Here is a 23,255-nt window from a genome sequence, read left to right as displayed (position 1 = left end):
TGAGCGTAGGAACTTGTGTCTAACGGACCAGGCAGCCCCGGATGTGTGCTGGCTGCACCTCCCTCCCCAGCCCAGGGGCAAAACCACTTCCTTCTCCCCTTTCAGGCAGAAATAGCCCAGATTCTGGTGGATGAGCTGGGGGCCTCCCCTCCGGGGCCTATCACCCTGGACCAGCCAGTCCAGATAGCCCCAATTGCAGGCTCAAGGGCTGTGGGGGTGGCCTGGTCTGGAGTCTGCGGGTCCATAAGGCCCAAGCAGGAGACACATGGAATCTGGCTTCTTACTCACCCCACTGGGTAGCCTTGGGTGACTCGCTCAACTTCTCTGGGCCTCGGTTTGCTTAACTGAGAAGTGGGCATGATAACAGCCCTCCTTAATCATGTGATGATGACAGGAGCAACAACTTTCAAGCATGCGGCATGGGGCTCAGTTAAGGGTGAAATCAGGACTCTTCACTGTGACTTAATCTGATGCCTATGTGCCTGGCTGGGGAGACAGAAGCTCGGGCTCCATACTGCATAGGCTGGGCCACCTTGAGCCACTTGCATCACCCCCGTGCCCTCCACAGCCCAGTGAGTCAGCTACCAGCCCCGATGATAAGGAGCAACGCTGTTGGGGAGGGGCTCGCACCAGCCCAGGAGACCCTGATGCCTTAGAAAGCCTGGTCTCATTTGCATGCAGTGCAGTCTCCAGAAACATGGGGTGTCTCGGGCCACTTCCGGCCTGGCCCCCTGAGGTCCCACCACAGAGGGCTCCACCCTGATAACCCTGACCCGCTTGGGGGATGTGGTCTTACACACACTGAAGTCCTCCCCTGAGAATGTCACAACAGAATCACCCCCCACCCCTCGGTGACCACAGTCCTTAAAACTGTGAGAGGACAGGTGGCCCCCAGAGGAACTTCCGGAAAAGAACCAGTAGGGGGGTGCAGGGGGGCTGGGACTCCGGGGCCCCTCCTGCTCTGGTGTCAGCTCTGGGCTTTTCACTGGAGGCCTCAGCTGGCAAGGAGGACTTTCATGGCCCCAGGTGGGGTGGCTCTCGGGGTAGGGAGCACAGTGCCTTCTCAGCCCTATGGACGGGCAGGGGCGGGGCAGTCAGGCTCTGCCAATGCTGAGCTTTATGTGTTTTCAACCACCCTGCCATCCTACAAGGCTTTTGTTCTGTTCATGAATCCATTCGCTCCACAAGCATTGGCTGAGCCCCCCCTGCAGGCACCATGCTAGATGCTGGGGACCGGGCAGACAACACTAGCACTGTCCCTGCCCACTGGAGCCCGCGGTCCACAGGGACATGGTTACCGCACAAGACCCCGTGCGGGAAAGGCTTGCACAAGAGGGAACAGCAAGGGCAAAGGCTTGGGGTAGGAAGACAACTTGCACGCTGGAGGAATAGACAGCTCAGGCATCCAGAAGGTGGAAATAACCAAATGTCCACCACTGGATGAACAGATTGAGAAAACATGGTACCATGCACACGATGGAATATTATTCAGCCATAAAAAGGACACATGCTACAACGTGATCGATCTAGAGAATGCTGCAGAGCAGAAGAGGCCCGATACAAAAGGCCACATGGTGTATGATTTCATTTACATGAAATGTCCAGGACAGGCAAATGCAGAGACAGAAAGAAGACTAATGGTTGCGGGGGGGGGGGGGGGGGCTGGGCAGGGGGCATGGGGAGTGACTGCTCATGGGGATGGGGTGATGAAAAAGTTCTAGAATGGACCATGGGGACAGCTGCGCAACTCTGAGAATACACTGAAGACCACCTAATTGCACTTTGGTGGGTGGATTGTTCCGTGTGCAGGTTACATCTCAATAAAGATGTTATTTAAAAAAAAAGGGGGGGGTGCGCCTGGGTGGCTCAGTCGTTAAGCGTCTGCCTTCGGCTCGGGTCATGATCCCGGGGTCTTGGGATCGAATTCCGCATCGGGCTCCCTGCTCGGCGGGAAGCCTGCTTCTCCCTCTCCCACTCCCGCTGCTTGTGCTCCTGCTCTCGCTGTGTCTCTGTCAAATAAATAAATAAATCTTTAAAAAAAAAAAAAAGGTCAAGGTGTCCTCTTTCCCCGTACAAGGGGACAAGAGTGGAGGAGCCACTTCCCTGCGTGCCACGGCATCGAAGTCCTAGTGACTCTCTGAGGAAAAGGCTGGGTCTCAGGCGGGACTGAGGAGTTCAATGAGCCCAGCCTGACCTGGTTGGGAGCAATGGGGACAAAATTGGGGCCTGTTGGGGCAGATACTTCCAGCTCAGTGCTGAGAGCTATTGATACGACTTGTGCTCCATAAAGAGACAAGATGTGGAGAGAGGACTGAGTTTTCCTCCTGAGGCGCAAGACAAATAGTGATGCTGATAATGAGGATGACGACCAGGATGTTGATGGCAGCTCCTCTCTCAGTGCCTACCAGGCGTCTGTTCCAGCCTGAGAGGTGCCATCTTGCGGGCTCGTGCCTATTTTACCGACGAGGAGACTGAGGCTCAGCCTGCGGCTGTGCTGGGGGGAGGACAAGGGCTCAGAACCCAGCACTTGACTTGGCAAAATGGGTGCCGGCAAGGATCCAGATGAGAGAATGGTGGGGGCACGATGGGGTCTGACGCTGACCAGGCAGGTTCAACAGGGAACGCGGTGTCCCACGGTGGTGCTGTGGGCGCATACACCTCTCCGTTCTCCTGGCGGGGGCGGGGGTGGGGCGGTGAGGGCAGAGCTGGGGGTCGGGAAGCTGCTTCTTCCCAGTCGGTCTTTTGGTCACGGTTGCATCTCCTCAGAGCTCGGGGTAACCGACCTCCTCTGCTTTGATCCGGTCTACACCTGGGGTAGGGATGAACATGGCACACTTGAGGAGGAGACGAGAGCCGAGGCGTGCAAAAGCGGAACGGCTCCAGAGGCCTCGCCGGCCGGACCTACACCTTAAATAACAGGCCTCCTGAGGACCCTGGACCCAATACCTGGCCATCCTAGTGCCCTTACAGGGGACACGGGGACGTAAAAGTCCATTACCTTTAACCTAGTCCAATCTCTAATTTTACAGGTGAAATTAAAACCAAGAAATAAGATAAGCTGTTAAAAAAAAAAACTGTTAACTTTAAAATGAGCTTTAATTTGTTTGTTTTCCTTAAGTGCATTTATCGATGTAAACAGAGCATGTTAAGAGATTTCAGGGGAGAGCAGACTATTGCTGGTATGTCGGTTTTAATTCACAAAAGAAAAAACTACAATGCCAATGGCTTGGACTGACAGCAGCTTGGGGCGGGGGGGGGGGGGAGAGAAGGAAAGGCTCCCGGCTGACGCCCCTCCGACCTGGTTACCGGCTCCCAGTTGCAGTCCCTACGGGAGGGTAGAGCTGCCACAACAAAACCGGGTGAGGGCAGTTAAAAACCAACTCAGACCGCTCCGTGGTCAGTCTGTTGTTTGGGCCTCAGCCCGTGCCAAGCGAGGCCTCACGCTTCGGGCCCATCTGGCCAGAGGTGTGCACGAGCTCCCAGTCACCTGGGTCTGCCGCTGGAAATCAGAGACAGAATCACTTCATGACACTACAGATCTGGAAAAATAAAAATCTCAGCTAGAAAGTACGTCCAATTTGGAGACAGCGGGAGGGAAGAGGCGTTGGGGGGCTGCTTGGGGCGCCAAGAGGCAGATGCCCCAAGCACAGGTGGACCATGTGTGGTTGCGCGTTCAGGGTCACCTGTGGCCCTCGGCGCTCGGGTGGGGAATGCCAAGAGGCCTGCTGACCACGCCCCAGGCCCCGCCAGACTACAGACCAGCACCTGGCTGTGAACAGGAAGGGCCACCCCAAGCTTCTTTCCTCAGGATTTCCGTAATTTGTGCTTCCCTTTGGTTTGGTTTGACAGTTAAGCAGAGGGGCGGGGGGCGGGGGGAGAATGTTTTTTTTTTTGTCACTTGTCCAAAACAGACAGAAGAGGAGAAAGTAGGCGTCAGATGTGCTAGATGGATGCTCCGCGGGCCCGGCATGCGTCGCCTCGCTCAGGGTGTGGAGCCTGGAACTCCCGGAACCCTCACTGGCCTCTGGGGGCCTGGCTTCTGTGGTGGGGATGTGAACGGGCTTTCCGGTGGGGCTTTACTTGTATTGCAATGAGATGAGGATTAAAGGCCTGGAGATGGAGGCCCACCATGTTGGCTGATGTTGATGGCCACACCTCAACTCCATCTTTCTCTCTGGTTACACGACGAGAGGGCCCGTTCAGCAGACATCAAGGGAAAAATAGCAAATTCTTAACTTATTCCATCTCCAAAGTTGAAAAAGATCAGACAGTTACTAAAATAAACAATTTCTCAATTGTGTCTGGTGGCCGTGGGCCCAGTGGCCGCGGCATGGCAGGGAGTGTTGGAGGGGGAGGGCCCCGGCTGAGTGAGGGACTCACTCAGGACAGGCACAGTCAGCTCAGCTGAGCGAGGCTCAGAGTAAGGCAGTGTTCCTCACAGAAGAACACATCGGAAAAAGCTGCTCCTCTTCTGCTGGTCTGGTGTGATTTTGACTCCTTGGTTGCTCCCTTGGGGACTATTGCCTTCCTGAAATGGCAAAAAGTTTCCTGAGGTCATGGCTGAGCATCAGCTCTGTCTCTTAATCAACCAATGGACCAACCAACCACCCATCTGCCAGTCCATCCACCCCTCTCTCCCCTCCCATCTGTCAAACCTCCGTCACCTTCCAACCAGCCAACCAGACAACTGTCCCTTCCAACTGCCACCTCACTTTTCTCAGACCCACACATCTGCTACCTACCCCCCCTTTCCCACCATCCAATCCCCCCTCCTGTTCATCCCTTCAATATCTTTCCCACCATCTGCTCACCCCACCCATCTCAACCTCCTTTCCCTACTTCCTTCTCTCCATCCATCTACCCAACTGTGCTGAGTCCCTCGCAGTGAGGCAGCCCAGGGGCAGCAGAAAGACTGTCCCCTGGGATTGGAGGGGGGGAAGAGGGGGGTTGGGTTCAAGGTCACAATGCCACTCACACCTGGCTGGTCTCCACATCCCTGGGCCAAGGCTCTGACTCACCACCTCTCCCCCTGTCCGCCTTCTGCCCCACAGCTGGTATTGTAGGCCCTAAACTCTAATCTTGTCCACTCAGTCCATACTGAAACCCACCCATGCTCCATTTTCAGGGGGAATGCCCTAAATCCCTCACACCTCATGTGAAGCCTCTGCCTGTCATCTGGCCCCTGCCTACCCTGGCAACTCAGATCCTATTTTCTCCCATTCCACCCTGTTTGCACGGTTTAGTCCCCTTTTCTTTGACTAATTCCTTCTCATCTTTTTGCTCTTGAGTAAAACCCAAATTTATTCAAGTAACCATCGAATGCCTATGCTATGTGAGGCCCTTGTGTGGGCACTGGGCGTGCAATGGTGGGCAAATGGTCCTGCCTTGGGGAGTTCACACCATACAGGGAGACAAATCGCATGGGTCAACAAATAAGCAGTGATTTCCCATAGCAGCGAGTAACGAGAGAGAGAACAGGCAGAGAGTGGAGAAGCGTTTTGATGGCGGTATCTGAACAGAGGCCTTGTGAAGTAAGGCCAGGGACAGTCCAGGGGTTGTGGTCAGCGGAGTAACTGCCCCCCAAGATGTCCACACCCTCGTCCCTGGAACCTGTGCAGAAGGAAACCTGACACAGCGGAGGGACTTTGCAGATGTGTTTGAGCTGAGATGGGGAAAGCGGCCTGGATCATCCAGGTGGGCCCCATCGAACCCTGAGCAGAGCAACTTCCCAGCTGTGGTCGAGAGAGTAGGGACGAAAGAAGCAGGGTCAGAGAGATGCTGAGCGGCTGGCTCGGAAGACGGAGGAAGGGCTCACAAGGCAAGGAAGGGCCTCCAGGAGCTGGACAAGGCAAGTAAACGGGTTCTCCCCTAGGGCCTCCGGGGATGAGGGCACCCCTGCCGACACCCTGGGTCTTAGTCTGGTGAGACCTGTTTCCCACTTGTGACCTCCGGAACTTTTACACGCATGTGTTGTGGAAGCTGCTGAGACTGTTACAGGAATGTGTTGGCGGTAGCCCCAGGACGCTGATGCAAGAGAGGAGCACTGCAGGTGGAGGGGAAAGTCCAAAGGAACACGGGGGGGGGGGGGGGGGGGGGGGGGGGTTCAAGGAACAGGAAAGGGCCAGTGTGGCTGGAGCGGATGACAGGGACGCGGCGGGGAGAAGGTGGGGAGGGCGGCAGCAGCCTAGGCGGTGTGGAGTTTGCGCTCAGTGCAGTGAGGAGCGCTGGGCTGAGCAGAGCCGGGAAGCGCCGGAGGTCTGGGAGCAGGGTGGGTGCTGGCGGAGCCTGGCTTTCTAGGATGCTCTCTCTCGAGAGAAGACAGGGACAGGCAGAGCTGACCACATCAGTGATTTAAGACAGATACGAGCTTGCCCCTAGGAGACAGATACGCTCTGGAGAGCGAAGGCCCGGTGCAGCGATTATAGTCAACAGTGTTGACGCTATTACACCGTATTATAAACTTCAGAGTTGCTAAGCGAGACTCAATCGTAATTGTTCTCAACACAAAGAAGGAATGATAATTATGGGAAGTAATGGAGGTGTTAGTTCACGCTACTGCAGTAATCCTATTTCAGAATATCAACGTATTAAGAGCAATGTATCGTACACCTCAAACTTGCACGATGTTACATGTCAATTATATTTCAATTAAAAAGAAAAGGCAGAGAAGAAGTGGCATGGGGCTGCGACTCCGAATGTAAACGGAGGTGTTTTGTAGGAATTTCACCGTCTGTGATTTGGGGCAACTCGGTTCAGAAATGAGTAGGAATTTAACCGTCTGTGATTTAAAATTCGGTTTCGAAAAGGAGGAAACGCAAGGGCTACGGCTGCACATCAGTGCTTCATGCTCTACGGAAGGGATCCACGGGCCGAGGAAAGCAGAACGTCACCACAACGCTTAGCCTAACTGCCAGGGGGCAAGTTCAGAGGGATCATCAAGAATCTTGATTTTGCTGTCATGCTGAAGAGGAAAGAAAGGATAGGAAAACGACACGCTGTTGCTGGTCCGTGGGTTTGTGTGCGTGGATTGCTTCCTGTTTCGGCGCTAAAAGGCTGGTACTAAATTGATCATATCCCTTATGATTCCATTCACAGCGCCTGAGAATTACGAAGGCACGTTTTCAATCAGACGTGAACTACCTGAGTGGTGTTTTGTGTCCTACGTGCCCTTTTGTGTGACCAGATGCAACTCAAGCGACACACAGATGGCTTTATGCTCTCGTATCAGACAACGAGGGGTGGGAAAGGGCCGGGGAAGAGGGGCCACTGGGATGGAGGCTCTGGAGCAAGACTCACAGCAGGGTTTAGGTGCTAAACACGCCCAGAGTATCGTCAAGTATGCAGACACGACCAAAGGCAGCTCTAGAAATACTGAGTACCTGGGACTATGAAACAAAAAAGCCAGAAAACAAACAAAAAGGGTGGATGGGGAGGGATCCAGGCACGACCCCTCCGAGGCCCCAGGGCCCTACTGAAGGTCACAGAGCTGTCCCGGCCTACAGAAGTGGGGAGGGACTCATTGAGACGGAGAGCCGGTGGCTGTCAGACACAGGCCTGCCGGTGGCCTCGTCACGGGGTGGGCTGTGGCTCTGGGCCTGCCTGGGGCTTTTCTGCAGGAGGCTCTCTCTCCTCAAACATGCCGTCTCCCAGGCGGGGTGGAAAAGGCCGTGTGTCCCCGGCTAGCCCGTGTGCTCAGCAGGCAGCACCTGGCATGGAGCAGCTCTGAGCCGGGGAGGAAGGATGGAGCAGAGCAGTGCATCCGGGTGTGGAGGCCCAAACCTCGCCTGCTAACTCTCGCCCCTTTCCCAGAGATGCCCTACCGGGTCTGCCTGGGCCCTAATGAGCAGGATCTGCCCGGAGATGCATCACAGCACTGAGGCCAAGCACAGCTGGCTCCAACAGGGAGCGTGCAAGGATTCACAAAAGGACATACACTCACCAATTTTTTGTCCATTTTTGCTTTGATGTCTCTGGCGAGAGTGAAAAATGCCTGTGGAATAAGCGTGTCATTAATGCCCCTGGAGCAGGGAGCAGAGAGGGGCTTGCCGGTTCTGGGCTGCTCCGTGTAGATGTGGTGGGACGATGGGGGGAGGGGCAGGGGGGCAGCAATAGGGCAGCTCCCTGGGTGTGGGTGTCCTGTCCAGCCCCATCTCCTGCCACTATGGGCTACTCCTGCCAACCTGTACCACCACCTCCCCTGAGTCAATGACCTGGGACGTGGGGACACCCCTGACAGAAAGGAAACTCAGGTTCAAAGGGGTCAGTGACTTGTCTGAAGGAAGGATCCAGGAGGACCTAGCTTTCCATCCCCGACTCCTGTGTTCTGTCCACTTTTGTCCCTGCTTCTGATGGGTAGGTGCAGGGCAGAAAGAAGGACAAGCCGTTCTTAGCCAAACAAGCTTCATGTGGGGTCCCTGCCAGCAGGAAGGCCAGGAAGGGCAGGTACCAGGTGAAAGGTTTGTCTCCCCATGCTTGATGAAGGCTCGACCTGGCCCTTTTGGGGGCCACATGAGGGAAAGTTCTGTTGTGGAGAGTGACTTGGGGTGCTGGAAGACAAGAAGCTTCCCTGGGGAGGGCCCACTTGGACTGGGCCCTGAGGGAATAGAGGGTCCGAGGAGGATGCTGCACAGGTGGCCCAGGACGGAGAGTGGTGGGCGAGGCCCAAGGCGTGGGCGGTGCACACCGGCTGGGGCTGGTAAGGGACGGCCTTCTGTGCCAGGTGTACGGGGCGGAGCTCAGGAGTGACAGGGAAGATCCACTTTAGAAAGATCACTGGGGTGGTGGGGTGGAGATCGGCAGGTTAGCTGCGAGGCTGGCATCCCCGTGGAGAAGAGAGGGTGGCCCGGTCCGAGGCTCAGCCAGGGCTCCCTACTCCATCTGGGCTGTGACTGGGGCCTGTCTGGGCGGGTGGCGTGGCTAAGAGCACAAACTTGGAGCCAGGCCTGGGCACCAGTCAGCTGGGTCTGTCCGAGGCTCAGTTTCTCCATGTGCAAAACTGTGCCTGCTCCCCAGGCCTGCCCAAGAGCCACTGAGGTAATACCCTAGGTGGCCAGCCACGCCCTGCACCTGCTGATGTCACAACATGGCAGCGGTTCCCCCAAGGGGTCTGGCACATGGCACTGCCCCAAAACTGCCTACCGGCCACCTGGCTAATAAGACAGCCCGGAGCCTGAGGTCAGGCCCTCTGGAAGAGCCTCCCCAGAGGGTGCAGCCTGTCCATCAGCCCGGAGGGGTCCGTGCCGTGGGCCCAGGACTCACGTTCTCCACATTGATGTTGGCCTTCGCACTGGTCTCCATGAACTTAATTCCGTAGTCCAGGGCCAGCTGTGAAGAAGGGAGACACACACTGAGGTGCACCTCAGCCACCAGGCGCCCCTGAATGCCACAAACTACCAAGTGGGGAGCAAGGAAGTTGGGGGGGATCTCAGGCCATGGATGTGACCTCCTGGGCTGCTCCCTCAAGCCCCCAGTGGGCAGCAGGTGGTGAATGGGTGAATGTCCCTGGCAGGAAGATGGAGGGAGCCTGGTTCAAACCACAGCTCTGTCGCCTGCTCCCTGTGGTCTCAACAGGTTCCCACCAGATGCCATATGGGAGCACGCAGAGCACACCCCAGAAGCCCTCGTGCTTGCAGTCTTTAGATGGAAGCCCAGCTGGGTGAGAGCTTTCCACTCTCCCTTCCCAAGGAAAGCACCACACTGGCGCAACCAACGTGTCCTGGTTTGCCTGGCAAAGTCCCGAGTCCCAGGTCCCCTCAGTCTTGTACAAGCCAGGATGGCGGGTCATTGTATGCTCAGAAAGACTGTGAAGGAGTCTCCCCCAAAGCCCACTCCATCAGCAAGCAATCGGGGACCCTCTGTGGCAGAACAGGCCTCCATGCAGAGAACCCTAAAACCCTGAAGTCCCTCTGCCACGAGGAACCAGGCCCAAGCCGGTTGCCATGCCCACCTTTTCTCCCCGTTCCTTGGAAACTTGTCTCTTGTCGTTCACATCACACTTGTTCCCGAGTATCATCTTTTCGACATCTGCAGAAGCATGCTGGGGGGAGGGGCAGATAGGGGAAGTGAGAGGTCAGATGGGACTACAGGCCAACACGCAGTCTATCACCTGAAATCAGCGTGGTGGGCCAAGACTGCTAGCACACCCTTGTACAGTTGACAAGCTGAAGGTCAGAGAGGCTGAGTGGTCTGTTCACGTCACACAGCCAATAAGAGCAAAGTCCAGGTTCTAATACTCTGACCAAGCACGTGCCTTCTGGCTGCTGAGGACAGCTTCTCTATGGGCTGTGTCACCCAGGCTCTGAGGCCATCCTTGGGCTCCTGGCAGGGTCTGGCCTATGGGAAGCAAGCGAGGCTGGGCTATTTCCCCCTGCTCGCCTCCCTCCCTCTCTGGCTCCTCTGCTGGAGGCCCCAGCTGCTGTCCTGGGACCTTCTGCCCCACTCCAGCTCGCTGTTTGGGCTCTGGAAGTGGGCAACGCCTGTTTGGGCTCTGGAAGTGGGCAACGCCTGTTTGGGCTCTGGAAGTGGGCAACGCCTGTTTGCGGTGGCCCCCCCCAACCTCAGCCAGCCCTGGGCTCCCACAACTGCCCCCCCAATGCCTGATCAGAGCTCCACCTCCAACCTTTTCCCAGGCCCCAGTGGAGGAGTCTGCGCTTCCCAAAGGACCTGGGTATGGGTCCTTCTCTGTGTAGCTCAGATCTGGTCTTGGTGAGACACGCTTCACTGCTCCCTGCCTAACTTCCTGTTAACTGCAAGGCCCCCTCTCGCCCACTGGCCAGAAATAGCAAGTTTCCACAAAGACAGGAGCAGTTCCTCGTCCTCAGCCAGGGCCCAGCCACCAGCCAGCCAATGTGGGGTTGTCAGGACGGTGGCCTGGTGCCACTGCTCAAAGAGGCCAGCAGTGACGTGACCTTTGACCGTGGCTTTACGGATGGGTGAAGTCCTCTGGCTACACCTCAGACCCAAAGCCCCACCTGATGAATCATCAAGAGCCGCAAGTGCCATTGTCCAAGAAGGCTCTGCGGGTGACAGCAAGCTCTATGGGGAGCCGAAAGGCGAGGACACCAACTCTGGGCTGGGAAGGTGGGGCTAGCAGGCCCTCCTTCCCAGCCGGCTGCACTACAAGAGCTGTGGCCAGAACACGGGTAGCTCAGACCAGCTCACACCCTGCTCTGCTGAAACTCAGCACTGTCTGAAATGCCTCCCCACCACATCCACCAGACACGAGGTCATGCCTATTCTAGAACCTTCCTTTTCTGCAAAGCACCAAATGCTCATGGTGATCAAGAGCCTGGATATCCCTTCTCTCGTGACTGAGACACTGCCCAAACCCAACAGCCCCGCTGGGGAAATGGGCTTTCAGGGCCACCGTATAATGAGGCCAGGCCCACGTGTGGTCTCCAGGGTCAGCTGCCTGGCTTCTAGTCCCCATTCTGCATATGTCCCTAGCTATGGGGCTCTTGGCAAGTGACTTCTAGGGGCCTCTGTGCCTCAGTGATCTCATCTGTGAACCAGGCAGCTCTGGGGTGGGGACTGAGGAGAGGACATGTATGAAGTTCCTGTGCATGTGAGGGCTTGCAAGCCTTACCTCCTCAATGTTCCGAATCCAGTTCCGGATGTTGTCAAAGGATTTCTCGTTGGTGATGTCATAGACCAGCATGATGCCCTGCGCGGAGGGAGACAGACACGCGCACTGCACAAGCTGAGAGCTAAGAGGGAGGCCCCAAGCAAGGTGGGGTGGCTGGGACCGATCCCAACAGGACACCCCTCTCACGAACTCCCTCCACTCCACCCCTGCAGCCCGTCCTTCTGCTAGACTGCAGCACCAGCTCCTCCCAGGTCTCCCAGGCTCTAGTCCTGTCTACCTAGCCACCAAGGTGACCCTTCACCCTACAGACCAGATCCCACCAAACTCATGCTTATAAACGAGCCTTGCAGGCTCCCCAGTGCCAGCAGGGTAAGTACGGCCCACGCCCTGGCAGCCCACGAGGGCCTGCCGACCTCCCAGCCTCATGTCTCACAGCTCCCTGCCCTGCAGGCTGTGCTCCATGGCCCCGGTGCCCACTGGGCCCCTCTCACGCCCACTCCCTCACCCCACCCTGCCTGAGTCTCCTCTGGGCACTCTAGCATGACCTCTCATCTGGCATCTACTACGTGCCAGGTACTGCAGCAGGGTCTCCCTGAAGCCACACAGGTCCTGGTCAGATGGGTGCCACGGTCCGCACTCTGCAGACGAGGACCTTGAGGTGTGGGGGTGGCTAGGCCCATCTCCCGTCCCATGAGAGAGTAAAGGGCACAACTGGGGCCTGAACCCTGACACCCCTGTGCGTTCCAGTGACTCCACCTAATTGGGGGCCAGCTTGGAGCACAGGGCTGGGCAGCACTGAGGCCCGAGGTTCCATAACCAATGTATGAGCACCCAGGAGACAGTCCAGGGGTCCCGAAAGAGCTGCAGAGTGAACCCACCTCCACCTGGGCCCATGATCTTGCCATCACTGAGCAGGGCAAATATACTTGCTTGATACAAGGGAAACTGAGGTACACAGAAGTGACCTTTAAGACTGAAGCCCAGGCAAGGCTAACTCTGAAGAAGCTGATCACACCATCTCCCGTTAGGAACCTCCCTGGGCCCTCATCAGGACCAAGCAATGCTGAGGGCCACCTCTGAGGCCCATGACCCCAGCTGTCCTGCCCCGGCCTGGCTTACTCAGTTCCCTCAGGCTACCCCCTCCAAGGGGCCAGCCCGCACCCATGACCTCTGGTGCTAGCTAGTAAGTCTCTGAGGCTGCCTGAGTCTGCAGAGTAAGAACACGGTCTGTGTGTGGGTGCTGGGGGGATCATTGGGAGACTCTGTGACAAAACCTCAAAGACGGGGCAAGACAGCCACTGCAATCCCGAATCCTGGCCATGAACCTGAGGGGACACTGAGCGGCCTTGTAGCCTGCCCCAACTACAGCCATGGCCAGGACCCCTCAAAAATGCCATCTGGGGGCCCTTTCTCAGGGCTCTCTTGGGGAGACCAAGCAGAGGCCACTTGAGGGATAACTCAACGGAGCTTTTAGTGGCTGTGCTCTCCACCACACCCCAGCCAAGGCCAGCGTGAGTAGAAGACTGGCGTGCAGACTCCGTTAAGTCAAGCATTGTGGAGGCCTCTGCCCCGCAGTTGCCCTCTGGCCATCAGGGGCAAGAAATGACACAGGGTCCCGAGGCCTCCCCACTTGTTTATCCAGGGACTGGCCCCTCTGCTGGCCCAGGACTCTGGCCACCACCAGCAAGTTGATGCCACAGGCTCAAGATTCCAAGGTGCCAGATAATCACCAACCACGGGGTGCAGGCAGTGGGTAGAGCTCTATCAGGAAAGCGAAGTCCCTAGAAAACAGCGGATCACTCTATTCCAGGTCCTCCCGGAAACTCTCCTTGGAGCTCCAAATGATCATTTTCCCAGCCCTCGCTGGGCACAGCTCCCCATATCACGCTGTAAGCTCATGATGGGACAAGAGACATTAAATGTTGCCCAAATTTCGGACCCAAGAGTCTAGTACTATGGCAGGGAGAGGATGATGGCTTCCATGGTGGCAACAGTCTCTGAGCTGTCCCGTGAGGTTACCACTGGCCTCACATGGCTCTGGGGTAGCTAAAATGCACCTGGTGCTACCAAGGGGCTGGATTTCTTATTTTAATCAATTTAAACTCAAAGAGCTACACGTGGTTGCTGGCTTCTATAATAGGTTAGCACAGATCTAGGACTGCAAACCACAAACACTTGGGGCTGGGGAGGGCCACACAAATGGCTCAGCCTAGTGTCACCAGGGGCTGGTTGAGGATGTGGGCACTGGAGACAACCAATCAGTACTGGCCTAGCCATCTACCCTCTGCGTGAACTTAAGCAGGGCACAAAACCATGCTGAGCCCCAGGTCCCCCATCTGTAAAATGGGGATAACCATGGCACCCATGCTCAGGGGTTAATGGCCAAGACCTGGGCCCAGTAGCTGGCCCAGGAAGGGGCTCAGTGAATGGGTCAGTGGGGAGCTCTTTCAGGTCAGACAGGGATGGGGCCTACTTGAGGCCACACAGTAGAAGCTCCCCCAGGACCCCAGATCCCCGAGGCCCCTGCCTCACCAGAGCACAGCAAGGTGAGAGGAAAATGAGTAAATAAATTTTAATGAGGAGTGCTAAGGTTGCAACCCACATGACTGAGTTTCTATTATGTTTCAGAAGCTGTGTAGGATACTCTAAATACTTAATGCCTTGATTCATTTCTGTAGTCCGCCAGTATTTTCTAAACACCCATCACATACCCACCATGGTCCCGGGCACAGGGCACGTGGCAGTGACCAAGATGTGGCCCTGCCCTCACAGAGCTGATGGTCTAATGGAGGAAACAGGTATTTATGCAGTTATAGGATGGGGTGTACACTGGGAAGGGCGGGGTGCAGTGGAAGCTGGAAAGGGGGAGCTGGCCATCCGTCCTCACAGCTGCCTGGGACACAGTCCTGTTCTCTGTCCCACGTTCCAAGTCAGGAGATGGAGTTCAGAGGGCGACCCAAGGCACTCAGCCAGGCTGCAGGCGTCTGCCTCCCTCTCCCTCTGGCCCCTGAGCACTCAGCTCTCTACATGCCTCACACATGCACGATCCACTCGAAGCCCTTGAGGGCAGGAACTCCCCCCATTCCAGGTCATCCTCTACACCTAGCTCAGGCCTGGCCTAGAGAAGGTGCTCAGTAAAAGTACTGGAGGGATGAGGAATGAGTCTTCCTAACACATCACCCTACCTCTGGCCCAGGTGACAAATATAACGGCCAACAGCCCAGAACAAGTCAGCTCCTGGATTGTTCTTCAAGTCTTCAACAGCAGATTCCATAGAGACTACGTGGGCCACGTGAACGCTCCTAAGTGTTGGGGCACGCCATCTCCAATTTCACTGACCTCACCTGGAAGAACCGGCTTCCTGGGTCTTCCCTCATTCCCAAAGAATTAGGTTTCCTTAAACCCTGCATTGTCTCTAAAGCAGAAGAGGATGTGTGTGGAGGCAGGGCACACAGTCTTCTCCTGAAATTAACCTGGGACTGAGGACCCCTGAGACCCCGAGCATGGGCTCCCCAGAAACATCCAGGCTTTGGTGTTCCAGACGGTGATGTTCATTTTGACTTTAAAAAAAAAAAAGAAAAGAAAAAGAAACAAAAACCAATCCATACCATTGCTCCCCTGTAGTAGGCTGTTGTGATCGTCCGAAACCGTTCCTGACCAGCTGTGTCCCTAAAGCAGAAGAAGGGATACCAATGACAGCAAACATGAATAATCATTACAGTGGGAACAATGGACATTTACCCAGGATGGACACCCTGCTTTCTCACGGGTCATTTCCTGATTCACCGTCCTGCCCCATGGCAGCACCCCCATTCTCCCTATTCTTACAGAGAAGGAAACGGTGACTCGGGTGTTAAGGACCTGCCCCACTGGGCCTAAGTCATGTCCCATATTCCCCTATGACTTCTCTTGTTTCCTAGGGGTTCTCCCCAGAGTCTCTGGGTCACCGAAGAGCCAAGTCAGGTATTATCTGTGAAAGTCCAGGGCCCACACGGGTCTGGGAAGGGCTGGTTCCATGGTGGGTGGGCTGAGCTGGGCAACCTCAGCGGGGCCCCGGAAGCACTTCTGCACTTGCTGTTTTGGTGGAGGCCAAGGAGAAAGCCCTTCCTCACTGGTGCAGAGGCGACACTGGGGTGAGACATGCCGTGCCCAGCCCAGCTCTTGGCACGGAGGGTATTCAGTGTTTGGGATGAAGAGGACTTCACTGATTGGTGGCAGAGCCAGGGCAAGACCCAAGTCTTTTGTCTCTGGACCCAGGGTTCCTTTCACGACCCTGCACCCCCTTCCTCCCCTGCCGAGGGCGCTGCCTCTCTGGACCGCAACAGAAGTGCCTCACTTGGGGCTCTGCTGACTTTCTGATGCCAACAGCAGGTGACATTAGTGGTTACGAACAGTCATTTTATTCTCAACCGTGACCCTAGTCTAGAAAAGTGTTATGAAAGTCTCTAACCCCGCGGATACTGCTAAGAGCAGAAGGAGGAAGAGAGGGGAAGAAGAAAGCGAAACTTCTGTCTGTGGCTGCAGTGTCACTTTGGACTTCGGGCACCAAGGCTCCTGGGAGCCGCACGTGGCAGGTAGAGGTACTTCTAGAGGCAGCCAGAAACTGCCTGATTCCCAACTGACAGGGCGTTAGGCCTCATCCAGATTTGGACCCTAAAGTCTGAGTCAGAGGTGAACGCCACGGAAGCCGACGGGATGCACTCAGCGAGCAGGGCAATGCTCGCGCTCTGACACCGGGGTGAGGGAGACAGGCTGCAGGGAGGGTGGCTCTGTGGCCCCTCTCACGGCAGCCCCTCTCACCACAGGTGCTTGCTGGGACTGGGAGACTGCACCACCCTCTCAAATAGGACTTCTCTTTAACTTTGCTCAGGGCACATACTTCCCTGTCAGTGATGTGGCTATAGGGAGGGACTCCCCTCCATCTGACCATCTGAGCTCAGCCTTCCTGGTGCCATGGGCTACAGACCACAGTTGGCGTCAGTGACAGGGATTCACAACGTCTCTAATTTGATGTATCACAAGAAATCAGCCGCAGGTAAGTGGAATAGAAATGGGTCTCACCATTGGGCCGAGGCCTCAGTTTATTTTTGGTTCTGGGGTTTCGGGTCTGTGTGTTAGAGAAGTAAGGCCTGGGCTTCCCCACGACAGAAGAGAGGAAATGATGTCTCGCCTCCTTCAGCGAGCTGGTAGGCTCAAGAGGAAATGCTGGGCTGGGGAATTTCGCTGCCCCGCAGCCTTCATCACTGCCTGGGCACAGAGGGCTCTCCAAGTTCAAAGGAAGTAGGCCACAGGGAAGCCCAGACCCAGTTGTGCCCGCATCGGAATGCTGAGCTAACCAGGACTAGCAGCTACGTCCCCAGAAGGTGCTGACAGAGACTGCAGGTCCCAGTAACCAGCAGAGCACAGTCCCTGAGGTTTCTGAAGAAAGCCTGACGTGTATGGCTGGGCACAAAGAGATGGGGGCCATGGTCACAGGGAGGGGGAAAGAGGCACAGGGCTTCTGGCTCTAAGTGCTCACTGGCAAGCGGCTGATGGTGGCAACGACTCTTACCATATCTGTAGCTTAATTCTCTTGCCATCAAGCTCTATGGTCCTAATTTTAAAGTCAATTCCTGAAAGAAAAGGAAAAACAAAAAGGCACATCACTGTCAGCCAGCCCATCTCCCAAGCTGCATCTGAGGCGGGCACTGCCGACCTGTGCAGGTAACAGCATCCACGGCTTATGGAGCACCTGTCTGGCACCACGCACGTGGATTCTCGGAATCACAACAAATCTGGAGGCACCTGGACAGCTTTCTCCTCTCATGGAAGGGGGGCTGAGGTTCAGACGGCAGACAGCTGCCCAGAGTGAAGCCGCAAGCGGCACAGCTGGTGGGCAAACCCAGGTACTTCAGGTGCCAAAGCCTTGTTCTGTCCCCTCTCCCACCAGGCTGCCTCTCGGGGTGGGCCTCCATAAAACACTTTGCAGGCCAGAGCCCCACGCTTCCCGCCACCCAGCACCAGGCCCTCCAGGCACACAGGGCATGGAGCCCAATGACACCCCACAATGTCACTCCCGCGGCCTCCAGGCCTCCAGCTTCCCCACCTGCTGTTCCTTCTCTGCAGGCAGTCCCCACTCTGCCCACCTGTCAGTCCAACAAACTTTCTCCTTTAGGACATGCTGGAAGGTCACCTTCCAAGAAGCTTTCCTCACCCTGCCCAAGACCTTGTCCCCTTTGCCCAAGACCAGGGTGACCTCTCAGCCTCTTCAGGTGTTCTCCAGGCTCCTACCCCCTCAGTCCCTTCCCAGGCTTTCCAAACCACATTCAACCATGTCAAAAAGCTAACCTCTGTTCCAAACTTTCCAGTGCGTCTGCCAATGGATGGATGAACAAAATGGGGTCCATCCATACCACCACCCAGCCATGAAAAGGAATGAAACCCTGACACACGCTGCAACATGGATGAACCTTGAGAACATCATGCTGAGTGAAAGAAGCCAGACATGAAAGGTCACAGAGCGCAGGACCCCATTCGTATGAATTCTCCAGAACAGGCAAATCCAGGCAAACAGGAGATCAGCAGTCACCAGGGGTTCCAGGGGGAATGGGAGATTCAGGGGGTTGATAAGGGGTTTGGGGTTTCTTTTTGTCATAACAAAAATGTTCTAGAATTGGCTGCGGTGATGGTTGTACAACTCTGTGAATACACTAAAAGCTGCTAACTTGTATGCTTTAAACGGATGACCTCTATGGTTCATGAATTGTATCTAATGAAACTGTTAAAAAAAACAAACAAACACTTTCCACTGGCTTCCCACCACCCCCTCAGCCCCAGAATACCCCAGAATAAAGTGAGAAGAGTTGCGTGTGTGCTCCCAGGTCCTGCCCAGCCTGGCCCCCTCTCCACACCCGTGGCTCACGTGACTGCTTCCTAACTATCCCTAGCACGATCTGGCCTCGGGGCTCTCATGCTCACTCTTCCTGTTCTTGCAATGTTGTTTCCTTCCACAGCTACCTGGCTCTCCCCGGCCCTTCACTCAGGTCTCTTGTTCAAGTCACCTCCTCCGGGGAGCCTTCCTGACTAGCCTCACTCTCTCTCCTCCCACTTCTTTTTCTTCTTCATGCACCTTTCCCTGACAGTGTATACTTGCTCCATGAACCTGGGGATAAAACTTGCCCATCTGAATGCCCTGCATGGAGGGCAAACAGTCCAAATCTCCACCCATGAAGCCTTGAGGCTGAAGCCTGGCTTGACCCCTCAGAACTGATGATGGGGATGCTAATTCCATCCCTGTCCACCTCAGGAACTGTCCAGGGGACCACAGGGAATATCAGACTGCACGTGAAATTTGCCCATTAGAACATAAGCTCCAGGAGGGCAGGGACTCAGACGTCTCGCTCACGGCTGTGTCTCCAGTAACTCAGCGCGGCAGAGGCCAACTACGTATTTGCTAGAAACTGATCGCCCAGTCCTGCACACACACCTTGACTACAGGCCTTGTTACATTTCTGTTGCCCTCTGATTCAGCCGAGTCATCTCCGCAGCCCCGGCAGCCCTGCTGACACACGGCAGGTGTCGGGAAGGATGGCAGGACGACAGAACGAAGAGCAACGGGGTCTACGTGGCACTGCGTGGTTTATGAAGCACTTTGATGCTACGCCATCTGCCTCCCGGAAGGAATGGGTGAATGGGGCCCTGAGGAGACAGTGGAAGCTGAGCCAGGCTGTAAAGAACCAATTCCAGGAGCCACAGGGCCAAGTTCACACCACAAATGATGGATGGAGCTTATGAGAATAGGCTTTGGCAAAATGAAACACGGGCAGGAAACAAAGAGCCACTTAATCCTTGATCTATAAAGAAAATCCAAAGGTACACTTAGTGCCAACAGAGAATCACCTTTATGCATTCAGTTGTATTTTAGGACTAAGAGGCCCAGGGCTGTTCCTTCCTAAAACACCCACCCCCACCTCCTGTCACAGACACACAGGGACATAGAAAGTCAAAAAGCACTGTTCCATCGGCAAAGTCCCACAGCAACACTCTTTCCTCTCCTCTTCCCGGGTTTCACTAACAAACCAAATTTAATTAGGAAGTGTAAACTTTACAAGGCTAAGAATTATGAGGCCATTACTTCAAGGTCAAGATGAATTAAATTTTCTTAGGAGACAGAGGCCTGCAGGAAAACTACAAATGTAATGGGAATACCAAGGTGGGAGGGAGGGATTCTGGGTTCAAGGGCCACCTGTACCTCCCCAGGTGACCTTGTCCAAGTCATGTCTTTGTCTTGAAGTGGAGGCCAGTCTCCTCAGAGCCCTCAAGTGCTAGACTGGGTTTTCTGGTCAAGAATTAGGAACCAAACAAAAAGCCCAATTCCTGAACTGATCTCACTAGTGCTTGCGAACAGGAAGTCTCTGATGCTGGGAAACTGAGGTCTGGGTTGAGAGCAATCCACAGCCTGACAGGAGTTAACATCACTTCCTGATTGGTAGAGATGCAAGGGTTATCCCGAAGTTTGACCCTGGGGTTGTGGAGGGGGAGGAATCAGAAACATCTGTGTCCAAGGATGGGATGCTGTCACTGCAGGAGCCATTCTGCTTCCTCCAGGCAGCCTCTGGCCATGATGACAACCCCTTAATTCACTGTACATTTCTGATGCTCAACCATCCAGGGCACTGGTCAAGGCAGACAGTGTTACTCCTAAACTGAAGAAACAGGGCTCAGAGAGACTAGGTGCTTGTTCAAGGGCAAACAGTGGCTGGAAAGCAGGCATGGCCATTTCCAGTCCAATTCTTTCTCCTCTGCATCCAGCATATAACTGTAAAGTGCAGCTTTACAGGACGAGGGCAAGGTTGGAAAGAGCAGCTCATCATGGGGTTCAGGGAGATAGGTGATTGGGTTCAAGTTACACACGGGTAAAGCAAAACCTGGTCCCTAGGTTTTCCCCATTCAGAATCAACTCCTGGGCTTGGTGACCATTCTGAAGTAAGGCTGCAGAGCTCACAGGCCACTCCGCTTCATCAGTGTTACTTCCAGGTCAAACGTTTTCACATGGGCAAAGGCTGTTTTTGTGGCATGGGGAGAAGTCAGCTCCACTTTTGTGGATATCAGAACTGAGAAGCAACAAGCCAATTCTGTTCAACCACAATGTGGGCTGGTTCTGTGGGAAAGGCTGTTCTGCAAAGTTGACAACCGGTGTCCTGGGCCTCAAGATAGGGAAGTCAGGGCTGTCTGTGGCAGCGGCTGATTTTGGTTTCTCACTAAAGTTTTTATCTGGCATCTCCTTGGGGATGACAGGTCCTAGGGCAGGCAGCTGTCACTTGCCATTGCTGTCACCCTCAAGTGATGGAAGGTTGGGCAGAGAAAGCCTCCAGACTCCTTCTCACCATTCCTTCTACAGTAAATTCACTTGTGGGGGAACAGGGTCAGGGAGAGGGGCTTAACCCCTGAACATTCCAGAGGAAAAGAGCAGGAGAGAGCTGGTTTAGAGTTCTGGCCCTCAGATGGACCAGCTGTGGTTGCCCTGGGGGCGAGTGCTCATATCTCTCTGGGATGGTCGAGCCTTGAGTTTTGGGGTTAGACCCACATGGATTCAAATTCCATCTATGCCACCTGCAGACTCTGACCTTGGGTGAGTCTCGTCTCTCCCTGGGCCTCAAATTCCTCGTTTGTGAGAGGGGCTCATAAGAGCACCCAACACTGAGGACTGGAGAGTGTGATAATGCACATAAAGCGGCTAGCACACAGTAAATGCTTAATAAGGTCAGATGTCATAGGCCTCTTCCTATGGCCTACTCCCCGAGCCTGTTTCACTTCTGACTCCAAAAGAACAGCTTCGAAGGGCTGCTGTGTGGACAGAACGAGATGACCGGCGCCAGGACCCCAGCCCAAGACACGTACTTCCTGACGACCAGGCTGAGGGCTGGAGCCTCAGTCTCCCTATCTGCAAAATGGGCACTTGGTTCCCTCCCCACCAAAGCCCGGGAACTCCCGAAAGGCGGTGGAGGCGGCTGCTCTTCTCCCCTCCGGTCCCCTCGACCCTCTCAGATCCCTGGATCCGTCCGGCCCAGCCGCTCCCTCAGCCCCAGCCCTTCAGGGGCGCGCCCGGCCCGGGCCTCCGGCGTCCCCGGCCGCTCCCCGGCCCCGCTACCTATGGTGGAGATGAAAGTTGAGTTGAAGGCGTCCTCGGAGAAGCGGAACAGGACACAGGTCTTCCCCACCCCCGAGTCCCCGATCAGCAGCAGCTTGAACAGGTAATCGTAGGTCTTCGCCATATTACACTCTCTCCCCGACGGGAAGTGCGGCCAGCGCCTCGCCACTGGCCGCTAGCCCCGTCCATCAGCGCCGAGCCCGCCCCCTATTGGCTCCGGGCCCGCCGCGCGTCACCGCGGCCGTCGCCCGCTCCCGCGCCCCGCCCGTCGCGGGGAGACCTGGGGAAGGGGCGAGCAAGGCGCGGTGCCGGAAGCGGCCCGAACGCGCCGGTCATTGGTCGGCGCTCGGGACAGGGCGGGCTCCAATTGGCCAGCAGTGAGGAGTCGAGGGGCTTCAAATGAAGACCGGGGGGCTTGGCATCCAGGGTCCCCGCCTTCTTCCCCCCTCGACACAGAGGCGGCCCCGCCCCCCGGTGGGAGGGGGGGAGAGCGGAGAGCGTCTCCAACGGCTCCGGGAGCCCGCAGCTCGGGGGCGGGGCTTGGGGCGCGTGCGTACGCTGACCCGGGAGACCGTTGGCGCCGGCAGAGGGCGCACGCGCGGAGGGCTCTCCGGCTCCCGCCCTCACGGCCTGCGCAGCCTCCGTAGGCGGCGGGAAGAACGCGGGAACCGACCGCGAAGGTGGCCTTGTCGTCTGGAGACCGCTGTATCAGGCCAGGGGGAACCCAAGAGGAAAGGGGAGTGGGGACGCCCGTCATAGTCGAAGCGAGGCCCCCTCGAGACTTCCTCCGGAGGCTCAGCGCTGGCCCGGGGACTACTTAGGGTTACCCAGGCCTGCGCCACCGGAGCGGCTTCACCGCCACCATCTGCGCCGAGGCCCGCGGGGACTCCTCGCGACGCGCCCTCGGACCTAATTAGAGATTGTCCAGGCCACTGTCTGCCTGCAACTTTCCCCCCGAGCCCTGGCAACCCCAACCCACTTGGCCGCCAAGGGAGCTGGGGTCGTGAGGATCCTAGGTGATCGTTCTGAGCATTGTTCTTTGCCTGCAGGTGTTGTCCGCTCTTAGAAAAAATACACAGAAAGTAGTTAATCCCCACCCTAACCCACGGGGGTTTCCTGCCTTTTTATGGTGAGAAAACCGAGGCCAGAGCTTCAGTGATTTTTCCCAGACTCCAGGGTTGGAAGTTGGGTTCGAGCTCGGACACGCAGGCTTTGGAAGCCTGAAGTCACCAGGTTCCTGCGGGTCAGAGGTGGGCCATGGTGCCGGCGGGGCGTTGAAGAGGCGTCTAGACTCGCGGCCCTGGCCGCCCCTCCTCTACCCCTCCGCAGCCCACTGCGAGAATCTGGCTGGCTCCGGTTGGGGAGAGCTTCAAGCGGAGCCGCGCCCACGTCGTCGTCGGTGCCACTGGCCACCTTCCTGGGTCGCTCCCGATTCTACTTGCTGGCTTCTTCTGTCGCCCACGATTCCCTTTCTCTGGGTGCTGCTTCTCAGATTGTATTGCAGTCTTCGGGGTCTCCGCGTGTCCTTTAGTAGGAGTTCCC

General features: G+C 56.1%; 1 protein-coding gene across 1 annotated transcript; it reads right to left on the bottom strand.

Annotated features, from left to right (window-relative positions):
* Positions 1 to 3,077: 3,077 nt before the first annotated feature.
* RAB8A (RAB8A, member RAS oncogene family) lies at positions 3,078 to 21,919 on the bottom strand. The gene is made up of 8 exons (XM_027586888.2): positions 21,714 to 21,919; positions 17,136 to 17,196; positions 15,193 to 15,253; positions 11,585 to 11,662; positions 9,947 to 10,036; positions 9,259 to 9,324; positions 7,940 to 7,990; positions 3,078 to 4,528 (listed from the first exon to the last, which is right to left on the bottom strand). The coding sequence occupies exons 1-8, from the start codon at positions 21,835 to 21,837 to the stop codon at positions 4,436 to 4,438; spliced, it is 624 nt and encodes a 207-aa protein (XP_027442689.1). The 5' UTR covers positions 21,838 to 21,919; the 3' UTR covers positions 3,078 to 4,435.
* Between the last annotated feature and the right edge of the window lie 1,336 nt (positions 21,920 to 23,255).

The sequence above is a fragment of the Zalophus californianus genome, chromosome 1 (genome assembly GCF_009762305.2).
Source record: "Zalophus californianus isolate mZalCal1 chromosome 1, mZalCal1.pri.v2, whole genome shotgun sequence".
Lineage (NCBI taxonomy): Eukaryota > Metazoa > Chordata > Mammalia > Carnivora > Otariidae > Zalophus > Zalophus californianus.
This window is presented reverse-complemented; position numbering and strand designations above follow the sequence as displayed.

Coding starts and splice junctions, on each gene's coding strand:
- RAB8A (XM_027586888.2), bottom strand. CDS start 21,837: ATGGCGAAGACCTACGATTACCTGTTCAAGCTGCTGCTGATCGGGGAC. Junction 15,254..17,135: donor AGAATTAAGCTACAGATATG/GTAAGAGTCGTT, acceptor CTTCTGCTTTAG/GGACACAGCTGGTCAGGAAC. Junction 11,663..15,192: donor CCTACTACAGGGGAGCAATG/GTATGGATTGGT, acceptor CCCTCCGCGCAG/GGCATCATGCTGGTCTATGA.